A 23,709-nucleotide genomic window follows, 5' to 3' on the forward strand; every position below is an offset into this window, starting at 1 on the left:
CAAAATTAAATTGGATAAAGGTGAGGCTTCTGTCCAAGCTCCTGAGAATCTCTGGGACTTCAAGAAGAATTTTCGAAAAACGCTCCGATTCTTTCTCCAGCCTCTAGTGCTCCAGCTGTGCGTTGTTTACCCAATGAAATGAACACACAGCTTCCTCGCAGGAGCTCGCATCCCCTAGGTGCTCACACCTCTCATGCATGGCCCCGACTTCCACCTACAGCCCCTTCTCCCAGCCTTCAGCTGCCCGCCTCCCACTGTGTATGGGGGTGTACGGCTGACAGCTGAGGAATGTTTGCCAAGCATGAGCCAGGGCAACACTCATTTAGTTATATATGCTCAAGTGCGTTCATTAAAAATTTACGGTTAAGTCTTATTGCCATATAAATGCACCTCAGAGTATTTTAATGGACTCTGTTCGAGATTGGATGATTAAATATGAAAATGTCAACTGTGGTCATCTCTGGGATTTAGATGAAGGGGAATGTCTTATTTTCTTTTTTATACTCTTATATCCTAAGTGTTCACTAATGCATATGCTTGGCTTTAATAAAACCAAAATCGGATCAAGATTTTAGGGCACCGATGCTACACAAGATCACTGTTTTAGGACTCAATACATTTCCCCAACCCGGTTACCTCCACATACGACGGAGAACACAGACACTGCGCCCTGGGATCCTAAACGTCCATGCGATTTTCTTTTCCTGTCACTCTGGATAAAATCTAAATCTCTAAAGTCAATTTGTTGTGATCGTGGTCTCCACGTCAGTCAGCCAAACTTGTCTTCCTCTGACCCTACCCATGGCTCAGGCCACTTTCTCAGTCTCCGGCCCCCTGGCAGGGTTGTAGGAGCTGCCAAGGCCGAGTGGCCTTTGGACTCCCCCCCACCCCCACACACACACTGGCCTGCTCCGACCCCTCCTGCAGAGCCACTCTCCTGCATTCTCCCCCTGCTCTGTGCCCCAGAAAGCTGCCCTATATGGGCAGGGCAATGGTCTCCCCTGCCTTCTGGCTTCTGATGAAGCCACCAGCAGATGACACAGAAGGAGGAGAATGAGGTCAAGTTCTTTGGGGCTGCTGAATAGCCTCAAATGAAGCTCCAGGCTCCTGGCCTGGCCTTTCCCACTCCCTCCACTTGCGATTCAGGCCAAAGGAGCATGCTAAGGGATAACCTGGACCTGTGTTAAACTTCCCTCACATCATCCTAATGTGAGTGGCCATCTGTCTCCAGCTGACCCTGACTAGCACACTCTACCTCCCCAGGGACGCCCAGGTCAGAACTTGACGGCAGCTACCATCAAGATAGGCCTCCCTGCTGCCCAACCTCCAAATCTGCGGCTGTCCTGGGTCCCTGCCAGACAAAGCAACCAAAGCAGGCCACTCCTGGGTTCCCAGAACTTCAGGTCTCCCCACTTCCTTTCTTTGTCAACTTCGCTCTGCTGCCAGGCGTGTTCAAGGCTTGGTAGCATGGTTCCTCTGTAGCCATGGGATCTCTTTTCCTACTGTTCCCTACCTGGTAGCCTCGGATCTGGTCAGGCCTGTTTCCTCAGCCTCAGAGCTGGAAACGCCAGGGTTAGTCCCAGCTCCAGGCCTTTATGCTGCTGTTCTCTTCCCTTCAGTGCCCTCTGGCTCTGTCCCACCAGGCCAGACCCCACCATTCGGTCCTATTGGCTTTCCTACAGCCTTTGCTAATCGCACCCCCTTCCTCCCCATCAGTCCTTAGCAGCTTGTGGTTTACCATGGATTCCTGTGTGTTCCCCTCCGGAGTAGACTGTGAGCTCTAAAGGCATTCAATGCCTTACCCCACAACCCCTCACGGAGAGCCAGTAACCAAGTGTTCACTTCCCCACTCACTTCCTCAAAGCTCTTCTCCGAGTCAGCAGGAATCACATTTTCCCGGTGTTTGGCCAGGTTGTTGGGGAATCGCTCCAGCATCTTGGTAGATGCAGACAGTGGGGTTTCATGGTGTCCTAGGAGAGGAAAACAAAACCTTTCATGAGAACAGCGTCCCCAGCGGTGATTCAGCTTAGGCAACAGTTGTGACCCATTGAGGGGTCCACAAATGCCAACACTCACTTTTGCAAAGGGAGAGGCTATGAGAGGCAGTTACCAGAAAAGTGGTAGACAGAAATTTTGTTACTTAATGGCAGGTCTATTAATGAGTCTCATAATGAGGAGTAAGAAGCATTCTTGTTATGTGAGGGATCAGGAAGTCGGGTATATGTTCAGAGCAAGACTTGCGCAGGTAGTAATTCCTAACGTAGGCTGCCCACTGCTGAAGCATTATGAAGCTTCATCTCAAGTTCAAGTTCTCCCTTCAGTGTTTTGTGACATCACTCCACTAAAGGTATTACTTCCCATCTTGGTATTTCAATTTGCTCAGGTGGAGCTCTATTCCTGTTATCTAAATGTGAGCTTCTAACCCGGGAAGTGGTAAGTGATTCATGAGAGTGCAACAGGACATATTTACAAGAAGGATAAGGGGTGACGGTTCTCTGAGCGTTTGTTCACTGCTCTCTACACTAGGTATTTCAAGAAACCTAGTGTTCATTCCACATGTAGTGAGCATCTGTGCTGCGTAAATTACTGTTAAGACAGAAAAGGTTGAATAAAATAAGGATTTGATACAGCCTCGTAATCTGGTTAGCTTTAAAACGAAATGACTCCACAAACCACGCGAAAGAGCCAGTTCATCTTTCACACTGAGCCATCAGCACCCTGACCCACGTTCCTGTTTGTTTTCTGAGAACAGATCGCATCTCACTATGATCTTTCTGCTGTTCTCCCAAACCTATGAAGGTTTTATGACAAGACGTAGCCCAAGCTACGTACATTTCTTGATCGGGAAAAATCCTCGTTAGGTCAGTTCTCTATCGACAACATCACACTGTTCTTTAAAGGAAACCTAAGTTTGTTTTGACACTAGTTATCCCTTGAAGGCCAAAGAACTCCGAGACATGCTTTGCTGTAGAGCAGGATTTCCTCACGTATGGTCTATGGCTTCAGACCCTTGACTCAGAGCTGCTGGTGGGACACAGGGATCTGAATGTGAGTGTCTCTGGGTACCTCTCAGGTTCACTAACAACAGACCTTCGCTCTACGAGAAACTGGGTTGCCCTTCGATGTTTCCCCTTGTGCTGTAGCGCCGTCACAGCCCTCACCCCTATGCCCGCTCTTAGTGCTCCACGTCGTGCCCCTCCGGTAGGGCACCTATCAACAGCCTGCCATGGAAGGAATTAGCCCGAATTCCTCTTCCTCCTATAGTTCTTCTTATAAACAGGCTTCTCCTGGAGCTGGACCATTAGTAATATCATGCTTCACATTCTGAACAAACTGTTCTACAAACATAACCGTGAGATCCCGAAACATTTTTGTACAAACAGTACCTGGTTTTAGTGATCTGTCTGTCTGTCTGTCTGTCTGTCTATCTATCTATCTATTTATCTATCTATTAATCATCATCAATTAAATCCAGACTCCAGGGCAAAAGCACAGGCCCTGCCCTGGACCTACTGAATTGGATTTCTGGGGGTCTCATGTGCCTAATTAACAAAGCTCCCAGATGAAGCCAAGAGCATTCCAGGTGAGGGTCACTCTTTTGGGGCCACCCAGACCATGTCACTCAAGCTAAGTGGACTTATTTTATTTTCAAGATTAACGTGATATGGGTATATCCTTAATTTCTTCCACAAAAAGCAAATCAAAGGACACAGTTTGACATATCCTTTTACCTGTGGCCCCCAGTTTACACAAAGATTGTCAAGTCGTCCCATTGCCTTATTTAAAAATGGCTAGGCCTTGGAGCTCCTCAAAAGGGCCTTCAGAACTGTGAAATGCTTCCCTAATTACTTCTTTATACTTTGTTTTTCAATTTTCTTACTTGGGCAACCTTTCGATTTTAAAAGGATATATTTTTGTGACTAAACCATAAAGACTTTTTTCCACGTTTTATAGTCTTACATACACTTTTCCTTAATTTCCAATAATGTATTTCACTTCTTTCTTTATCTATTTTTAAAATTTTTTATTTACTTTTGTTTGTTTGTTTCACTTAACCACTAGTAGGCAATCTCTGTCTCCCTTAACTGGTACATAAAACTAAGTAGCCTTGTCATTTCAGTGGTCTCTGCTCATCAGCTTTTTTTTTTCTTTACCAAGGGCCCATTCATGCATGTTTTCCAAACTACTTCTGTTTAAAAAAAATGTAGAATATTTTGTCATCTCCTTTGCCCAGTATTTAGTAAAAATAGTAACTAAAAGAAAAATGTCTACAAGGAATAGAACACAGAAGAACAAGACCTAGACAGCTACAAAGGGAAGGATAAGGGTTCCAGAACACCCAGTTTCCTCTCCACAACACCCAGTTACACACACACCCCCCATCCAGATGCCACTGCTCAGAAGATCCTGTGGTTTCCTGGGCCCCATACTCTCCCATGCTGCCCCACATCCTTTTCCCTGCACCCTCAGCCCTGCCCTCTCTCTGCCCAGGAACCAGTCAACGGGGAGCGCCAAGAGGGAGAATGGCCAGGAGAAATCTCATTAGCCCCTGTACTCTCAGGCAACCCCACTTCCCTCCTGCCCACCCCACCCCTGGGGCTTCATCCCCACCTCTGGGGCTGGGAGGCAGCAGAATTGGGGTGGGGGCACAGGAAGGGCAAATCAGATTCAAGAAAACTCTGTCCTGCTTTAATTACTTGAGACACTTGCCAGAGACACAGCTCCTCTCATCTCTGCCTTCATTTGTCACACTCACTTGCCTTTGGGTTATCATCTCTTTATCTCGCTGGCTCACAGGGTCTCCCGTTTGCTCCAGGGCCATTAGTGATGGCAACAGAAACAGAAGAGAAGGAAAAGGGACCTCCCCGCATACACTCGGGATTTCTGCCATAGCTTCCTGACCCAGGTCCAGCCTCTTCACTCTTCACCACCCTCAATCTCTCCTGGTCTTCAACCCTCTCTCCCCAACCCACCCTCCTGCCCACATCAACTCCGAGTGAATTCTTCCATAGAAATGGCCTCAGTCTCCTTAACTATAAGTGGAAATGACCAGGGTGCCTACTCCACACAGGGTTGCTGTGAGAAAGTTGTATTCAAAAGTGCTTGGTGCCAATGCGTGGCACATAATGGACATTCGATGTGTCAGGTAATTGCACAAAGTTGACATCACAGTCATGTGCCTCATAATGACGTCTTGGTCAATGACAGATCACATAGATGACGCTGGTCCCATGAGATTACAATGGAGCTGAAAAGTTTCTATCACCTGGTGACACTGTCATCGTGACATCACAGCGCCACACATTACTCAGGGGTTTGTGGTGATGCTGGTGTCAGCAAACCTACTACGCTGCCAGTCGCATAAAAGTTAGTACATGGAATCATGTACAGTACATGATACTTGACAATACACGACTGTTACTGGTTTACGTATTCAGTATCCGTTAGAGTGTATCCTTTCTACTTATAAAGAAAGTTCGATGAAAGCAGTGTTAGACCGGCAGCAGCCTCAGACATCTCTTGATTGCATGGTTTTCTCTTGTGCTTTGATTTCATCCCGTGTTGTTTTGTGCTGTAACATGCTGTACAGGCTCGTACCATCCAGGTTTGGGTAAGTGCTCTGTGGTGTTCGCCCAAAGACCCATTTCTCAGAACGTAGCCCCACTGTGAAGCAACACGACTGTACTTAAACTTTGGAACATCAGTTAAACAATTTTTGAAAACTGAGTTGACAACACAGCTATCTTGCTAATTTCCTGTGGGACTAAAAATGTTCATGGTCTGAAAGATCAACTGGGACATGAACCGAGTACGTGGTTGATTGTCACCAGCAAGGCCAGCTTTGCCCACCAGGAGGCAGCACGTGACCTGAGGCAACGAGAAACCAACTCTCACCTATCAGAAGCCAGTAGTTCCTCAAGTAGTTGAGCTTGTTCTTTCCTTTGAGCCCGGGGTCAAACTTTAGGTCCGTGCTGGGTGTGATCACACACTCCCCTTTGTCCCCAATGGTGACACCTTCGGTCTGGGGGCCTTCCAGCAAAGGAAGAGTGCTGCCTCGGGGCTGTGAAGAAAGAATGGGGTGAGGCCTGGGGGTGAGGCCTTCCAGGTGAGCAGACCTTCCCTGTGGCTGTCCTCAGCACCTGGGCACTGCCATACCTCTAGGTGGGGCTGGGCCATGACAGTCATAGCAAGAAACAAAGGCTCTAAGACTGGGCAGGAGGGGCTCCTCCGTCAGGATCTTTAACGTGTCTTTAACATGGATATCTTTTCAAATTCTGGGAACTGGGTGACAGAAAGGGTGTGTGTGAAATTCCAAGCAGCTACTGTGAGCAGCAGTATAAGTGAAGGAGAATGTGTGGGTATCTACCAATCCACAATCCATGTGCCTGACTAGCGGGGAGTGAGCTCCAGCCCCGAGCCCAGTGCTGGCTCGGGCTTTGCTGGAGCTGCAACGGAGGCAGGCGCTGCCCTGCTCACAGGAGCAGTGACCAACTCACTGGAAAGGTAAGAGATGCCAACCAAACAGCTCCAACACTGTAAGGACCAAAACGAACGTCCAGGACCAAGAGGCCTCAGAAACTCAGTGATGGAGCGCTGGAGGCAGGCTGGCGAGAGCCAATCAGGCTTGGTCACGAAAGGATGAAAAGGATTTGAGTAGGGAAAAGAAAGAAGGGAGAGCATTTGTAGTGTGAGGCACAGCCTGGACAAAGGCTACGAAAGATGAACAAGGCCCTTCTGGAAATGAGGGAGAAGAAGCACCTGGTTAGACACCAGCAGTGTGGGGGGAGGGCACCGTGGGACGGGGCTGAGGAGGCCTTTGAACTGGGGTTTACAGGGCAGTTTAGACTTGAACACAAAAGCGAAGGGAAATGAGCAGAGCTTCCTAGGTTAGGGAAGCTGCTTTTGTCATGCAGCTCTCCTCCAAGTAGAAGGTGGTATGTGTAGAAATTGTTTTTGAGCATTTAAAATCTGTCTTGCATTTTAAACCAACGGGATATGTATATGTATGTGATTCAAAGTCATTCTTTGTAAAAAGGGAACAGGAGCAGTTAGGAGGCTACCTCTGTGAGCCCCACATAGTGGACTTACCACAACGGCGACCCCCTCGTGGACCATTGAGGGGGAGGCGTAGAGGCTGGTGGAGTATTTACCAACATACAGGGTGGGCCTAGGAGAAAAACAGATACATGCACTCCAAGTCATTTAAGTTCTGGATCCCATAAAAAGGGGCTTTCTGGAGAAGAATTGCAGTCCCAAATACCACCTAGACGAATAACCAGATTGACTCCTGAGCATTCCTGGAGGGTGAAGGTACGGCTACTCCCCTGGGAGCCAGAGAAATAGACTGCAGGCCCCAGCTGTCACTCACTGCCTACAAAACCATGCACAAGTCTCCTAACTGCAAGCTTTGGTTTCCTCACCTGCAGATGGCAGGGCTACACTAGACCACCCCACAACGGCCTGCATAAAGGACTATGCGCCATGATCATCCGGGAGAGACTGAATGCTGGTAACCACCACAAAGTCGCTAAGATGCCCCTGACCAGCATGTTCTGATGACCGAGCTGACACCAGAAGCACCAGCACTGTGCGATTCTGAAGGAGTCCACAGGGTCTCCTGAAGCCCTGAGAAACAGCCAGCTGCTCTACTCTGGGTGCCTAAAGCAAAGGGATGTACACAAATATTCTTAACTGGGCGAGACTTCCAGGCCCCCCGCCAGGTGGTCCGGCTCTGTGTGGGGCATCAAGGAGAGGCTGGGGCTGGGCTTCTGCCTGTGGTGGCAGTGTGAAAATGCTGGGGATTACACCTCCAGACTCTTTTGGTTATTGTCAATAGCGAGTTTGGGGCTGGTGGTCTACTAATTTCTCGAAACCTCTCCACAAGTACCTTACATTTGAATGGTGGTGTGCAATTCAGAGAACACTTTCATATACATTATCTTATTTGATCATCTCCAACAGCTTTGTAAAGTGGGAAACTGAGGCTCAGCAAGGCTAAGTGACCTATTAAGAGGTGGGGGTGCACAGCACAAGTCTGCTGAGTCTTAGACACACACACCATGATACTGTTTTCCTGATTTTTAAAACAAATGGAACTTAACAATGAAAATTTAGAAAACACGAACATTGAAAAATAAATACACCTTTTGTATTTCACCACCTGAGATATATCCAAATTGTACTGTGAGTACCAGCCATCTCTTTCCTACCCCCACCCATAATTTTAACTCAGTTCATATTCAGGAATTCTGAAGCGCCATGTGGTACCCCCAATTCTTACGTTCTAAGGTTTCGGAACGAGCCAGTCTAGGCGCTTTATATTCCTCACGGCTTCAGGGTTGTCTGCCTGAGCCCTGGCTTTCAGTGTATGGTGTATGGTGTGCCACACTGCAGCAGGGCCGGGATGCCAGGGTCACAGCCGCCCTCTTCTGCCCCGAGTTCCCCAACTCACGTCAGCTTGCTCTTGGCCTCCGTCTCCTTGGGGAAGGGGTACTTCCACTTGGTGATGCGGCCCACCTCCCCAGACATGAAGGTCAGATAGCGCAGGGTCTCCACAGCGACGTTGATATGCATCACCTTCCTTAGGCCCTCCCGCTGCCAGACATAAAAGGCCACCACTGGGGAGGCGTAGTTTTGGATCCACAGGACGTCGCCAGATTCACTGTCCACGGTCACCACCAGCCCATCGCCATTGGACACAAAATGGGACATCTCTGCACAGATCAGATAAACAAAGCAAGTCGAGTCTCACCCCATCTTGCAACCACATCCTCTATTCTCCTGGCAAGTTGCAGCCACTCAGCTAGAGGAACCGACACTTCTGGAGTATTCTCAGATCTCCTTCGAACAGTTTCACTCGTTTCCAGTGAACGTGCTCAGGCTCTAGAATATCAAGACAGTGCGAGCTGCCTGGCTCATAAACATGAGACAGGACCAGCCTCTCGCAGGCCATTTACTTGGTGGTGCTCTTAAATTCCATTCAGTTAGTGAGAGGACACACTGAAGAGGCAGGAGCCAGTGGAGAGGCCTCTGAATCTGGCATCTGACAGCAATCATTTCAAATCTATCAATCAAAGTGGACGTCGGAGCTGACCACTGGCGCTGTCCACCTCTGACCCCAGAGGGGGCTTCTGTCCCTCTTTTAGACACCAGTGTCTAAAATTGGCAAAATTGGTTTTCAGTTTTCATTTGAGTTGGGGGGTGTTTACTAGAGAAGTAACTGGGGGTGAGCCACATTTAGGGAGTGAGCTGTTAATGTTACAAGTTGATGTTTAATTCTGCTTCTCATGGGCCTCTAGTAAATTCCTTCTGTGACACAGAGGGACTCAACAGAAGGCGTCCTCCCTCCTTTCAGGCTAAGCTCACCACCATCTTACTTGGGTTCCCCTCCACACTTCTCACCCCGGCACCTGACTGGTGAAGCATTTACTGTAAGTCCATGGAAAGTCCAGAACCTGGTGATTGAGAGCGTCTTCAAGAAAATCCAGCTTTCTGGAACAATCGTTTTCTCACAGGTCACAAGACCTGCCTGACCTTGCGAAGCCACCCGGGGCACTTACTGTAGTCCACGTCGTCCTCAGGCAGCGAGGCTGCGTAGTCGAAGTAGGTGGCGTTCCACCGGAGCTCTCGGGTTTTGGTGTCGTACATGGTGATGGTGTACTCTGGAGAACACACGCCAGCCATTACCAGAGAGGCCACGGCACCTACTGAGGTACTGACCTCACCTAACTTACAACAGACAAATCCTCCCTATGTTGCCTGTAAAAGAAAGTCCAGGCCATCCACGTGGAAAGAGAAAGGTCGCGTGGGAAACTGAAGTCTCAGACACAGGAGGGAACCCAGCGGACAGCATGCAGAGCAGAGACAAGCCAACTGCTGCGTCCTTGAACTCAGGACTCACAGAATCCTGAGCAATATCATGGCATTGTTTTAAGCCACTTAACTTTTGGGGTAGTTTCTCATATAGCAATAAAGAGCTGGCATTAGAAATTGGTACCTGCAAGTGGGAAGGTGCCATGATAAAAACCGAAAACATATGGCACTGACTGGGACCAGGTGGAAGATGGAGGCTGGAAGGTCGCCATGGAGACAAAGAGCAGTAAGAAAACTTGCTATTGGAAGCTAAACAGGTGATGTAGTAGAGACACAAGTAGTAAGGCTACTGCTTACTGTAACTTGGGAAATAGAAAGTACAGTGAACTTGTGGATCTGGCTAAGGAGATCTCCAGGCATAATGTGGAAAGTGCCAAATGGTTTCTCTTAACTGCATCTGACATAATTCAAGATACAGAAGTTAAAGAAGAAATGACTCAGTTTTCAAGCTGAACCCAGAGGAATTATAGAGGGTTCAGGGCTGACACTCCAGCTGGAAAAGATTCTCAATGTAAACAATGGCCTCAGGGTCAAGATCAGCCAAGGCTAAGGCAGTAAGACCCTTTTTTGAGATCTCAGAAAAATGTAAGGTGGTGCTTCATAGACCCTCTGCTAGGTAAGAGGGTTCTAAGAACCGTAAGAGTGTTGTCCACACACCAAGTAGAGAGATTTGGGGGGATGGCTTTAATCCAATGGAGTAGACAATAATTGCATACACGCAAAGTCCACAAAGTTTTTCAAGCAGTATTATCAGTATGGACTAAAAGGACCAGAGACACTCAAAATGAAAACAAAACCCCCAAAATCCAAGGGCCTCTAGATTCCCAACTTTCAATAGACAAAACAGATTGGGAAAGTTACAAAACACTAACCACTTCTTATGGAAAAGACAGGACTTCTCAGAGGGCAGCATCCAGAGCTGCTGAGAACAATATATTAGGGCACCAATCCCAGAGGGCAAGACCGAGCCCAAATGGAGGAATCTTCCCTGCCTTCAGAGGAGGGGAACCTGAAAACCGGTGCCTGGCTGGATTCCAGATCCCGAAGGACCGGGACTGCTGTGTGCCTCTCATTCCTTCCCGTTCTGAATGGGAATGTTTGCTGCAGCTATCCTGTCTGTCTCACCACTGCACGGTGGTGCTGGGGTGCAGGAGCCTCGCCCACCCTCATACCCGAGGTAGATCACAAGATGCTGGAGTTTGAGATTCATGCTGTGACTGGACTTTGGGAGCCCTGGGAAGGCATGAGGATATTCTGCATGGGGGAGGGCTGTAAGTTACTGTAGTCAGAGGCAGGACTGCGGTAGAATGTCTGAAAAGACCACCACTACCACCCAGCTCTGTGATGTGCAAGTCAGTCTTCTCATTTAGAGGCTGAGTCTATTTCCCCAGCCCTTGATTCTGGGCGGGCCTCATGACTTCTATTGACCAACAGACAGAGTGGAAGTGAGATTCCAAAACTTCTGAGCCCAGGCCTTAGAGGCACTGTGATGTCCACTTTTACTCAAGAGGAGAACCCAGCCACCATGTAAAGAAGTCCAGGCTATCTGTGTAGAGTTGAACCAAGGTCCCAGATATCAGAGTGGGCCCAGCCAACAGCATGAGGAGTAGAGACCATCCATCTCTGTTGAGGCCTTCTTGCATTTCTGATCCACGGAATTGTGAGCAATAATGCTGGTGTTGGAAGCCATTAAGTTAGGATGGTTTGCAACACAAGAGATAACTGAAACAATAGAGATCTGCCCCCTAGTTATAGGAGAGCCCAGGCAGCTTCCACAGGGCCCCAAATAAGTCTCACTCATTCTTAGAAAAACACCACTTCCCACTTGAAAGGTTCTGTCTCTTTTTAAAAAAGCCTTGGCTACCTGAATGTTTATACCTAAATCGAGTGTTCAAGCATAATGATTTCATTCTAGGATTTTGCTATAATTTTTTCCTTCTAAATATTTTCTTGCTTCCCCTTTTGGCTCTATTTCAGCTGTCGTTCCACAATTTTTATGGAATACTGGTAGATGTCAGGAGCTGCACACATACGATGAATACGGCAGATCCCTGCAGTGAAAGGCTCACATCTACCTACCCACTCGCTCCAACTTCTGAGCACCTGCTACGTGTCGGCAGGTGCTCAAAACCAAGTCCTGCCCTCAGGAAACTGATGGTCTAGTAGGGGAGGCGGGAAATAGGCAAATGCAATTTAGAACTCTATCATGACGAGGGTTAGAAGAAGAGTCTGAAAAGGGAGGAGAGATAATGTGGCGTGGGGAGGAGCGGGCTGAGGATGCTGGAAAGGGCCAGTGATGGGCGGTGACAAGGCCGTTATAAGAAGCCTGTACAACTGTGTGCACCCCGATAGTGGGAGAGCCGCTGTACCTGGGGAAGAGGCTTCACAGACAGGGTGACTTTGTGAGGGAGCAGAGTTGTGAAGGAAGAGAGCACATTGGCCAGACAGGCAAAAACGTACACACCTGGTAGAGGGACCCACTGGTCCAAGACTTAAAAACAGCACTGCTTATTCTGGGAACCGCAGGTACGTAATCCTGATTGGAAAATGCTGAAGTGAGGGAAACGCAGCAAGGGAGGAGGTGGAAGAGGTGGCAGGCTCCATGGCTTTGAGGGCCGTGTGCATTTTGGACTGTGATCGTTGGGCCATGGGGAGCCTTAGAGAGGGGGGATGTCTTATAAAGGGGAACAACGTGGTAAGATCTGTGTTTGGAGAAGACAGATCTGGCCACCTTCTAGAGAAAGAAACCAGAGGCAGAGACCCATGGAGAGGCTACTTCAGGTCCTTTCTGGAAACAGGCAGGTTGTACATGACAAAAGATTCCTTCTTACCTGTTCGCCCAAGATACAGAAGAGAGGTTGATGGGCAGAGACTATCTGCAAAGGCTGATGACAAAGTCTGCTGTTTCTCCCCGGTCAGAAGGTCAACAACGTACCAAATGTCCTGCTTTTTACCTGAGAAAGGTCACAAGGACACACAGTGGTTTACACTCGTCCTATGGAAAAAAATATCACTGCCAAAAGAGCAGCCTAAGATATTCTCTGTGCGGAAAGACAGGCCGAAATTCTTAAGATGTTGAAGACATTTCTACGCTCCGAGGGTAACAAGGTAAATGGTCATGTGGCGATAATAAAACTTCTTGGGCCACTGGGTCTAATAATAACCTAATCATGTATAAACATTTCTCCAAACTTAAAAGCTCATAGATCTTATTGCTCAGGTTAGTGGCCTTAAATATTACAAGTCTGGCCTGTAAAGGGTAACCCTTGTCCCTTCAACTAGAATCTGTATGAACATAGAAATGTACCCAGGGGTTCCTCTCTCTGTTAATCACCATTCAGATATCTCAACATCCCTAGTAATAAGCTCACTTGTAAAGAGGCTCCACAGTTACTATTTATAACAGTGGAGTTGGTCGCAACCTGTTGCTAATGAGGCCAAAATTATCTTGGCCCGGTCCCCCACCAGTAAGCTATTCCCCAGCCACAGGCTACAACTCTCAGCTTGCTCAGCTGATGACAAGGTATGAACAGGGGGACGGCACAGCCAAACAAACTATTAGGAACACTCAGAGATAATACGCATCTGTAGCACATACACCACAGTATCCTGGCAGTGATGAGTCAGAAGCACGGGCCTCCCATCTGAAGGTCAACACAGTCACCATGACGTGCGCATTTCTGTTTTGTAAGGCATAGCCTCTGGTCACCTGTATCTTCCTAACTTATTGGCCAAGTTTCCTACCGTGTTTCCCCAAAAATAAGACCTAGCCGGACAATCAGCTCTAATGCATCTTTTGGAGCAAAAAGTAATATAAGAGCCGGTCTTATTTTACCGTAAGACTGGGTGTTTAATATCAAATCAAATACAATACAATACAATAAGACCGGGTCTTATATTACTTTTTGCTCCAAAAGACGCATTAGAGCTGATTGTCCGGCTAGGTCTTATTTTCGGGGAGACAAGATATTTCAAGAGACTCTTGGAAGCAGAGTACTGAGATACCAGGGAGGTCACAGGGCATTCGAATTTGCTAAAGCTACACGTAGTTCTAACAGATGTAGCGTACGTGTCTAGGCTACATGTGTGAAACTTGTCCATGGATCATAAGTTTCTGTTCTTAACAACAACATCCTAATATGATGAAGAGCTGAACAGAGTGAAAACATCACAAAAACCTGTGACCACGACCCCTTTCCATCTGGCGTGGCGTCCCTCTGGTTACTTCCAGGACCATTATAGTCTCCATAACCCAGCTACCCCTTTAATAGATGGACTGGGCAACTGCCATGCTTTTAAATATGCTCAATGAAATCACTTAAGAGGGCATCACACAAAGATAGTGGAAACACAGTTATCTTAAATACACCATGAGTGATGAATCGCTGGCAAACGCTGGAAGACCAAATAAAAAGAGTGACACAGATTGTCAGAAGGTGGTCAAGTGGGCCTGGGGGGTGGCCCAGAGGAGAGAGGGGGCCTGTGCTGATCACTTCCTTCAATTCACTCGGCTGGGGGGGCGGGGGATTCCTCCTTCTCCAGGTGTGGAAGGAAGCAAGAGCCCAGGGTCCCTAACTTAAAATTCGGCCTGCACTTGAAGCCCAGAAATATGCATACAGCTCCCGAGGCATGAATAGGCAGCAAGCACTTCCAGTTCCTCAGAAAGAAAGCTGCTGTATAAATACAGGATATTATTACTGCTGCGATTTCAAGATAAATACAGGTCTCCTTTGTGTTACAAATGCATTTTTATCGACATTTTGGCAGCAACATGGTAAAAGAAAAGCAGGAGATCTGATGCTTTGAAAGATGTGACCCCTGTAGGTATGAAGGCAGCTTATCTAGGCAAGCTGCTAAGTGCTGTTTTTATCCAATATTCTGATAGCAGGAAATACTAAGAAAGCCCTATAATTAATAGGCCCCGGCTTCCCTTTCTTGGCTCAGACTATTGTATTCACTTTAAATTTCATCCAATTGCTTCTGGGTATGTTGTAATCTGTAAATGGCAGCGGTAGGTCAACACAGCAGCTAAAAGCTTGTTAAATGAGTAACCATATTAATGGTGTCACGTCTGTTCCCAGGTGGGGGGAACCCTTTCTTAATTGTTCAGCTGATCCTGGCGTGAACAAGTGTAACCAATGCAAGAAAGACCTTTCCCAGAAGGTTGGTGAGGGGGTGACTGCACACCTCTCCTTCAGACACACCACTTTCCCAGGTTCTGGGGCTCATTTCAGCTCATTTCAGAGCTCAAAGTGTCAATGAGGAAAACAGGAACTCTTACCCATGTAGAGAATTCCATCTGAACTTCGGCATGGGGATGCCTGTACCAACTCCGGGATGGTAAAGGGAAGTTTCTTCAAAAAAAAAGAAAAGAAAAAGGCACAGGAAAAAATAAGTTAACCAAATCTTGTGCAATTATTACAATTCTATGGCACAGTCTGTTTCTGTTACCCAACTCTACTAAAAAGAGAGAAGCACTGTTGATGGTAGATGGGAGTTTTCCTAACTGGAAACCAAGGAGAAGGGGCATCCCAGGCTTCCAGAAACATTTTGGACAAGCCCTCGGCTCCTGGGTCCTTGGCGCTGTAAACACTAACTCCAGGGGGGGCCCTCCAAGCCTCTTTTCCAGAGTGCTTCTAGGAACGACACAAACCTTTTCTGAAAAGACTTACACAAATATGGAGAGTTACACAATCTTTGAAATTCTAAGGGGGGCAGGAAGATTTCTCGTCTTGGAAAACTGACCCAGAGCCAGATAGACTGAGTAGAATGTCAGTGCTTTTCAGAGTGGGAGTGAGCCATGAGATTAATTCTGAAGAGAAGCAACCTCTGTGCCCAGCTGAAGCTTCGAGAAAAAGAAGTCATCATGATGTGGGCAACACAGGAGGTTGAGGTGGAAAACAAGTTTTGATGTTCTCGTCAGTAAATAATTCTCTACTGAAAAACAGAAGAAAATCGAACCTTTTGGTACGAAAAGGAAGTTATGGTAGGTGCCAGGAAAAGAAACTCAAAGGTATCCACATGTTTCAATTGCATTTCATCATAAAAACTGGTTCTTCTGAGTCTACAGCTGACATCTGATGAGCTCTTCTGGTGAATGTTTGTTTCAGTATATTTTATTTTTGGAACATTCTGTGTTCTTGAAACTGTCCTATAGATACCTGCTTCTATTGCATTGCCACCTTTTTCCCCAAGAAAGAAAAGATTCCTCTCTAGCTCTAATAAACAGAACTTTAAATAATTAATCATGTGGATTTTCCCATCATCCCAACATTTAAGCTAAGCCTTAGGAAAGGGAAAATGCCACAGAGAGGCTGTAATGACTGGGTTTCTGCCAGATGGTTCTGAGAATCAGAAAGTCATGGCAAGGCTTCCAGTCTGGAGTCCTGTGGGGTCTGCTGAGCCTCCCAATTCAGGGCCCAAGCTGGAAACACGTTATTCCTGGAGCTGCTGAACCACAACGCAGGAAGGCACGTGGGGTGGTGGTCAGAGCACCCTTTGGAAGTGAGAGCTCTTCAAGTCGCAAGTCCAACACTTGAAGTTTTGTCCTTGGGCACGTTCCTTCACCTCTCCAGACGTGGTTTCCACACCTCTACCATGGGGACAACACCTACATCCCAGGGGGCCGCTGAGAGGCTCAAATGAGACAATGCATACAGACTGCTCAACCCCAGTTTCTGGCTAACACAGGGCTTCAGAAGTGGAGGCTCTCGTAATTGGAGGGAAATGCTGAAGGGGAAACCCACGCTCCTCTACACAAGGCTTACCCGTCTCTTCCCATCTGTTTCAGTCACAGGTATTCACTAAATCATTTTAAAATACACAAATTAGGGCTCACAAGCCACTTCGAGCCGAGACCAGGGGTTTTCAACATTAGCTGCACGTTCGAATCACTTGGAAACTTTTTAAACTTTCCACTGAAGCAGAACTTGCAAACAGAAAGCTCACGTAATTGTATAGCTCAGTTAAATTTTGCAGCGTGAATGTACCCATGGAACCAGCACCCAGATGAAGAAACGGAACGTTTCCAGCACTCCGAGAGCCACTTCTTGCCCTCCTTTCCAATCATGACCCCCCCCCAGGGTAATCATTATTCTAACTTCAAAATATCATAAGACTAGTTTTTCCTGCCTTTGAGCTTTATAGAAATGAATCATTCACTGTGTAAACTTTCTTGTTTGTCATCTTCTGTCCAAACTTATGTTGGTGAGATTCATCCATGTCACGGACTGTTCTCATTGGTGTAGACTACTGAACTGTATATGCTATTCCATAATTTACGCCGTCTACTATGGATGCTATCTGAGCGGTTTTCACTGCTTGGTTATTATAAATAAAGCCACAGTACATTTGGGTACATGTCTTTTGGTAAAACACTTACACGCATAACCTAGGAGGGGATTACTGGCTCATACTGCTGTAACAGATTCTGCCAAATAGTTTTCCAAACGGGTTGTACCAATCTGCCCTTCCACCAGCAGTGTACGAGAGTTCCAGTTGCTCCCCACCCACGATATCTGTTTTCTTTTTCCATTTTTCTCATTTTAGCCATTCTCATGCGTGGATAGTAGTATGACATCCTGATTTGTATTTGCGTTTCTCTAATGACTAATGAAGCTGAGTACTTTTCATATACTTACTGAGCATTTGGATATCTTCTTTTGCCATTTTTCTATTGGGTTGCCTTTTTAAAATAATCCATAGGAGTTCTTTATCTATTCTGAATATGAGTCCTTTGTTGGACATGTGTATTGCGAATACGTTGTGGCCTGCTTCCCTTAATGGTGTCTCTTAATAAATAAAAATTCTCAATTTTAACATAATCCAATATATCAATTTTTTCCTTATTGTTAGTGTGGGGTGTTTCTGTTTTGTTTTGTCTCTTATTTAAGACATGCTTACCTACGCTAAGGTCATAAAGATGTTTGCTACTTTTTTCCTCAAAGTTTTGTTTCACATTTCACATTCAGATGTGTAATCTCTCTGGGACTGAGTTTTGTGTATCTGGTGTCAAGTAGGAATCAAGATTTTTTTCCATATGGATATCCCATTTGACTCATATCATTTATTTAACAGACCAACCTTCCCTCCTGTACTGCAGTGTCACCTTTGTCATAAATCAGGTGACCATATGTGTGGGCCTGTTTTTAAATTCTCTTATCTGGGGAGCTTTTTAAAAATCCTGATGACTTAGATTGATTAAATGGAGACTTTTGATATTGGAACCTAAACCCAGTATTTTTTGAATTTTCCAGGTTATTACAATCACAATGTCTAACGAAGGTGGAGAACAACAGGTCTAGATTCTCAAATGGAGATGGGAATGGGATATCACATGCCCCCCACTATGAGGGGACGTCTGCTAGAGGGTGAACAGTGTTTCAAACTACCCCCCTACCGACACCAATTTGAGAATCACTAGTTGGAGTAAACTCTGTTATTAAAAGAAGTATACCCTTCCAGTGTGTTGGCTGGGCCATGAGAACTTGAAAAAACTTTTTACTTGGAGATGGACATACAAGGAAGAACCAGTCACAACTCACAGTAGACAATGGGTCATAGTGTAGCTACCTGATAAATCAAGGACTTTTAAAACCTAAGTCAACACTTTGCCACATACTTGGAGTGGTGCTAGATATTCCCATTAGGAAAAGCAAAACTGTGGCTTAAGAATCAATTTTGCTGTTGATGTGATTGGGTGGTAAATGGATACACCCTTTTGGAGCAGCAACGTGGTATCTTAGGGTCCTCAAGCTTTCATTCATTCTCCTAGATCAATGTTTCTGAACTCTGGCTGCCATTTAAATGCTCATCTAGGAAGCTGTGAAAAGGTACTGATACCCAGGCCCCACTCCAGCTCACCTGAATTGGAATCCCGCAAAATGTTTTTTAAGCTCTCAGGTGATCTCAATGTGCAAAAGTTGAGGATCACGGGTCTAGAACCGCTGGAGTACACGAAGAAGCTAAATACACTCACCGTCAAGCCTTCATTATTCTTGCCCCCAAGTGTATACAGGCTGCCATCATTGGGATCTGGGAGGAAGGCAGGCCTAGAAATGAAGCAATAAGTATCAATGATAAATTATAGCCCAGGGCACAGAACATCAAAGCCATGATTAAGGGAGAAGGGGAAAGTGGGATGTGTGTATGTGTGTGTGTAACACAATTTTACCCACTGTCCTCTCACTATGGCCACAGATAAAATACCCCTCTGGTGGTATATACCATACTTGAGTGGAAAAAAGCAACCTGCAATGGAAAAATTGTAAAACACCGTAGGAGAGGAAATATACCATCATGGGGTAAACACTCTGGATGAAGGTAAAATAAGTGAATCTGCTTCTCAGTTTCCAAGTCAATTGAGTACAGAACTTCAATAATTAATACTTAATACCATGGCATGGCACATAAACAGGTCGAACAAATTTACTTTTAGTGTTCAACAAACATTTATTTTTCAATCAGAGGCAATAAAAGCAGACTCTGAAAGCCTGGCATCAGAAAGAATCTGTCAAGGAGTCAGTGGCTTCCCATGAAGCAGATGTGAGGAGATCTTTGGTAAAGTTAACCTGCTCAAGACTATGCCTAGCCACTCAGAAACCCCTTGATGAATCTTTTCTCTACTTAGGACGTACCATCACTTGAGGCTTTTACAGGTGCTATCCAACTTTTATTCTAACACACACACATTCTAGTAGTAGGTCACTTTCATGTTTCCTCTCCATGGTGTAACTCAGTAAAGAGAGAGAGAGATCTAACCCCTTCGGCTCTCCTGAGGACTTTGGAAGCTTCAATTCAAAACTCGACTTAAGTTCCCTCTCAAATAAGCCTTTTTAATACCATTGCCTCCCCCCACCAAAGAACTGACTACCATCTCCCCAACACAGGCTTCTATTGTAACACCGTAAGACTCTCTATGCCTCCATCATTCTCACTAGCCCTTAAATTTATACATATATGTACTCCCAGCAACTAACTTCATAAATATTGAGTAATACAGAAAATGACTTAAAGGGAAGTACTGAAGCAAATCAGCAAACTTACTCTTCAACATGCGTTGGAACCTGCAGGACAGGATCTGTGCAAGAGAACAACAAAAGCATCATCAGACAGACTCTAAAACAGCAAGATCCCCAGAGAGTCCCCAGGACCAATTTAGGAATTTACTTATGTGAGATAATGTACGTGAAGGTACTTTAGAAAACACACACACAAAGGTACAAATGTAAGCTCTCATCATTGTCCCTGAGACTGGAGAAAGAACTGACAGCAGAATGGAACTGCTGTCAAGAAATGTGCAGATAACTTGGAGATGGACATACAAGGAAGAACCAGTCACAACCCACAGTAGACAATGGGTCATAGTGTAGCTACCTGATAAATCAAGGACTTTTAAAACCTAAGTCAACACTTTGCCACATACTTGGAGTGGTGCTAGAGATTCCCATTAGGAAAAGCAAAACTGTGGCTTAAGAATCAATTTTGCTGTTGATGAGAATCTGATTGGGTGGTAAATGGATACACCCTTTTGGAGCAGCAACGTGGTATCTTAGGGTCCTCAAGCTTTCATTCATTCTCCTGATTCCCTCTGATCCACTAATTCCATTTCTATAAAATCTAGTATAAAAATAACACAAAATAAGGAAAGTGCTTTCTGTACAAAAATGCTTACAGTAGTATTACAAATGACCTAACTATTCAATAACATGGTTAAATTATGAAATGTCCACTTGGCAGAAAGTTAAGGATTCTAAAAGGGCTTATAAAATTTTAAAACATGTTGTAATCTTTATACTATTATGTTCAGGAGAAAAGATAACATTGTACATAGAGTATTATTGCAGCTGAGGTGAAAATCTTCAATGCACATAGACAAACTAGATGCAGAGGTAAAAAAAATATGAAATGTAAGTTACCTCTGTTGGAAATATAAGCGACTCCCCCACCTTTTTGATATTTCCCCAAATTTCTACAACAGTGGGCATTACTTTTTAAATTGGGAAAAAGTTTTTTCTCAGTCAAAATGGCAGAATCTCTTCTTTCCTAGATTCTCCTGGGCACAAATCCAGAGGACGATCCTATTTCTTTGGGATGGATGGTGGTGGGGTGGGAGGAAGCTGTCACAGTGCTAAAACAGAGCTAAAATCCAGCGTGCGACGGTACAGTAATGAGGTATTTCCAGCAATCAAAACCCCATGGGCTGAACAGCCACACAGGCCTCAACTTCAAAGAGGGGAAAAGGATGGCACATACTGTGATAAGATTCTGGATAAAGAGTTCCAGGCTCCACCAGCTCTGCTTATGGTGACAGGCAGCTGTCTAATTCTCTCAATCAGTTGGGATTCTCAGACAAAGAAAGCTCTTTCAAGCCTTATCATAATATGTTGACTTTGCTTTATAAGCCCAGCTCCTACATGAAGGCATAAGTTGTTCACAACAGAAGTACAAACACTGCATGTGGTCTGTGGGCAGCGAACAAGCAATTCATTAAACCAAAAACATTTTAGGAAACAGGAGGAACTTTCAGTCAGTAAGCATGTTTGTCGTTCCCATTAATCACCTCTCTGCACAAGCTCACAAACAGACTGATGCAAGGGACAGGAAATCAGGGCCCACAGCACTCACCCTACTGAAACAGTCAAGGTGTCATTACAATCCGGTTACTTCAACGCAGCCCTGCAGCCCTGCAAGCCAGGAAAAGCAAGAATGCCATGTTCCAAAGACAACAAGGGTCGAGAGGGCATCTTTTTTGTTGGTTTCCGCCACTTAAAAGTATCACAGATGAACACACAGGAAGAGGACACTGCCGAATTCTAGCAATTCACCAGAAACAAGATGTGGAGACCAATAGGATTTCGATTTCTGTTCATAAGCTTATCTTTGTTATATAGCGATTGCTCACTCTCAAGGACTCGTCTTCAGGTGCAGATTTTCCTGGTTTTCTAGAGCTTATCCACTGGTCACCTGACACTGAGGCCTGAGGTCCCAAATGTCCTGCACCAGAAAGGTTCCAGTTAGGACACAGGCCGTCTGCGGGAGCCAGAGGATTGGTAGACAACTACACCAGTGTTTAAGAACCATGTTTTTTTTCTAGGTTTAGGAGGAAATGAACTCCAGTAGGGGAACCTTCTGATTATCTTAGCGTCCCATCCACTCAGCAAAATAAGGTCCCTGGGATAAACATCTGCAAGGCTGGAGGCCACGTAATAGCACAACTATTAAGACAGCTCTGATAGAGGGGAGCAAACGGCTATTTTTTCCCCCTCAAAGAATCACTTAAATTTGAAATTGGCCTTAATACTATGGAGAAAAAAAATTGTATGGGGGGAGAGATGAAACAAAGAATGGCAGCCTGTCATAACTGTTTATAGATGGAAGTGACAACACTGGTGAGTCACTTTACTGTTCTCCCTACATATACTTGAAATGTTCCATGATATAACAGGTTAAAGATATTGGGAAAGCCAGCAAAATAAAAGTAAACAGCATCATCTGAAAATGTGCACTGAAGCCCAACATGAAGAAGGGGTTGTTTCTGCCCTTCTAGCTACTACCTGTACTATAGACGTAACCATTATTCTAACATCTATTACCACATATAATTTTCTTCCATTTAAAATTTCATATGAATTAAATCATACAACATCTAAAAAAAACAGGTGGTTGTTTTTGATTTAATAATGGGAACAGGCAAGATTCTTGCTTTAAAAAAAAAAAATCAGCCATGAGAAAAGAAACTTGGCTTAACTATAAGAATATAAACAAACACAGCTATAAAATAAGCCACTCTATCTATAAGGAGACTGATAAGGAAAAAGGGGCACAGTAATGAGGTATTTCCAGCAATTACTTCACAAGTGAAAAAATATTTGTTATTCTAGGTAAAGGAAAGGGTATCAGAAGAGTAAAAAAAAAAAAAAGCTAAAATCAGAATCAGTGTTTGGTCTCCTGGATTAACACGGGAAGAAACAAACCTGTCACAGTGCCCCTGGGAGCAGCCATTGGACTTGACTCGACTCCTCCAGTGGGTCCACCTCAGGCCTGAAATGGCACAACCTTTTCACTTGGAGAAACCAGGTGAGCTTATGTGACACCCGTTGTTACTGTTTTGTGCTAATCTAATGCTCTTTTTTAACTTGAGACAGAAATGACTCAAAATAGATGTTCTCATCTTTCCTTTGTCCAAGTTCATAAGGGTAAAAATTTAAATATTTTTATCTCCAAAAGAAGTAAATTTTCATTTTCCATGAATACCTTTTTCACCTTTATTCTCCATCCCATCCTCTCGTAAAACTCATACTTGCTCCCTCTGTGCTGGGCCCCAGTGGACATGTGCCTTGGGCTCCCCTCTTGAGCTGCAGGCCTTAGCGTCTCAGTCCATCAGCACCAAAAGCCCTACCCTTTCTGTGACTTCACGACGACAGGGATCCCATGCACCTCCTGCCCAAGGCCACTCTGTCAGAGGCAGCCCCCTTCATGCCACTTCCCATTCTGTGGTTCACCCCTCCCCTTGAATCTCTCCCCCTCTTGGCTTCTGTGGCCCTGCACTGCCTGATTTTTCCTCTCTCTCTCTCTCTCTCTCTCTCTCTCTCTCTCTCTCTCTCTCTCATCTATCTCCTCTTTTCCTCCCCACTCCCTACTCCCATAGAGAGAAGTTTTCCAAGTTCTCCCACAGAGCACATCCATCTCTACAGCTTCAACCATAACTGCAATGGGGAGAGTCTAGGTCCCCATCTCTTGATCTCTTCTTTCTGGATCAACCAGACATTCCCACTATTTCCTGCCAGCACCTCCATCCCAAAGTCAGGCCCTCCATCTTTAACCCCAGACTGGCTT

General features: G+C 45.5%; 1 protein-coding gene across 1 annotated transcript in view; it reads right to left on the reverse strand.

Moving 5' to 3' along the window:
* ERN1 (endoplasmic reticulum to nucleus signaling 1) overlaps positions 1 to 23,709 on the reverse strand; it is an 80,034-nt gene that overhangs the window by 17,953 nt on the left and 38,372 nt on the right. The window contains exons 3-11 of the mRNA XM_081028424.1: positions 19,918 to 19,951; positions 18,851 to 18,923; positions 15,155 to 15,227; positions 12,705 to 12,827; positions 9,561 to 9,662; positions 8,453 to 8,714; positions 7,090 to 7,168; positions 5,896 to 6,061; positions 1,855 to 1,970 (exon numbers count right to left, since the gene is read on the reverse strand). Of these exons, the coding sequence (XP_080884550.1) occupies positions 1,855 to 1,970; positions 5,896 to 6,061; positions 7,090 to 7,168; positions 8,453 to 8,714; positions 9,561 to 9,662; positions 12,705 to 12,827; positions 15,155 to 15,227; positions 18,851 to 18,923; positions 19,918 to 19,951 (1,028 nt within the window). The remainder of the gene's footprint in view (positions 1 to 1,854; positions 1,971 to 5,895; positions 6,062 to 7,089; positions 7,169 to 8,452; positions 8,715 to 9,560; positions 9,663 to 12,704; positions 12,828 to 15,154; positions 15,228 to 18,850; positions 18,924 to 19,917; positions 19,952 to 23,709) is intronic.

The sequence above is a fragment of the Rhinolophus hipposideros genome, assembly GCF_964194185.1.
Source record: "Rhinolophus hipposideros genome assembly, chromosome: 20".
In the NCBI taxonomy this organism is placed as follows: Eukaryota; Metazoa; Chordata; class Mammalia; order Chiroptera; family Rhinolophidae; genus Rhinolophus; species Rhinolophus hipposideros.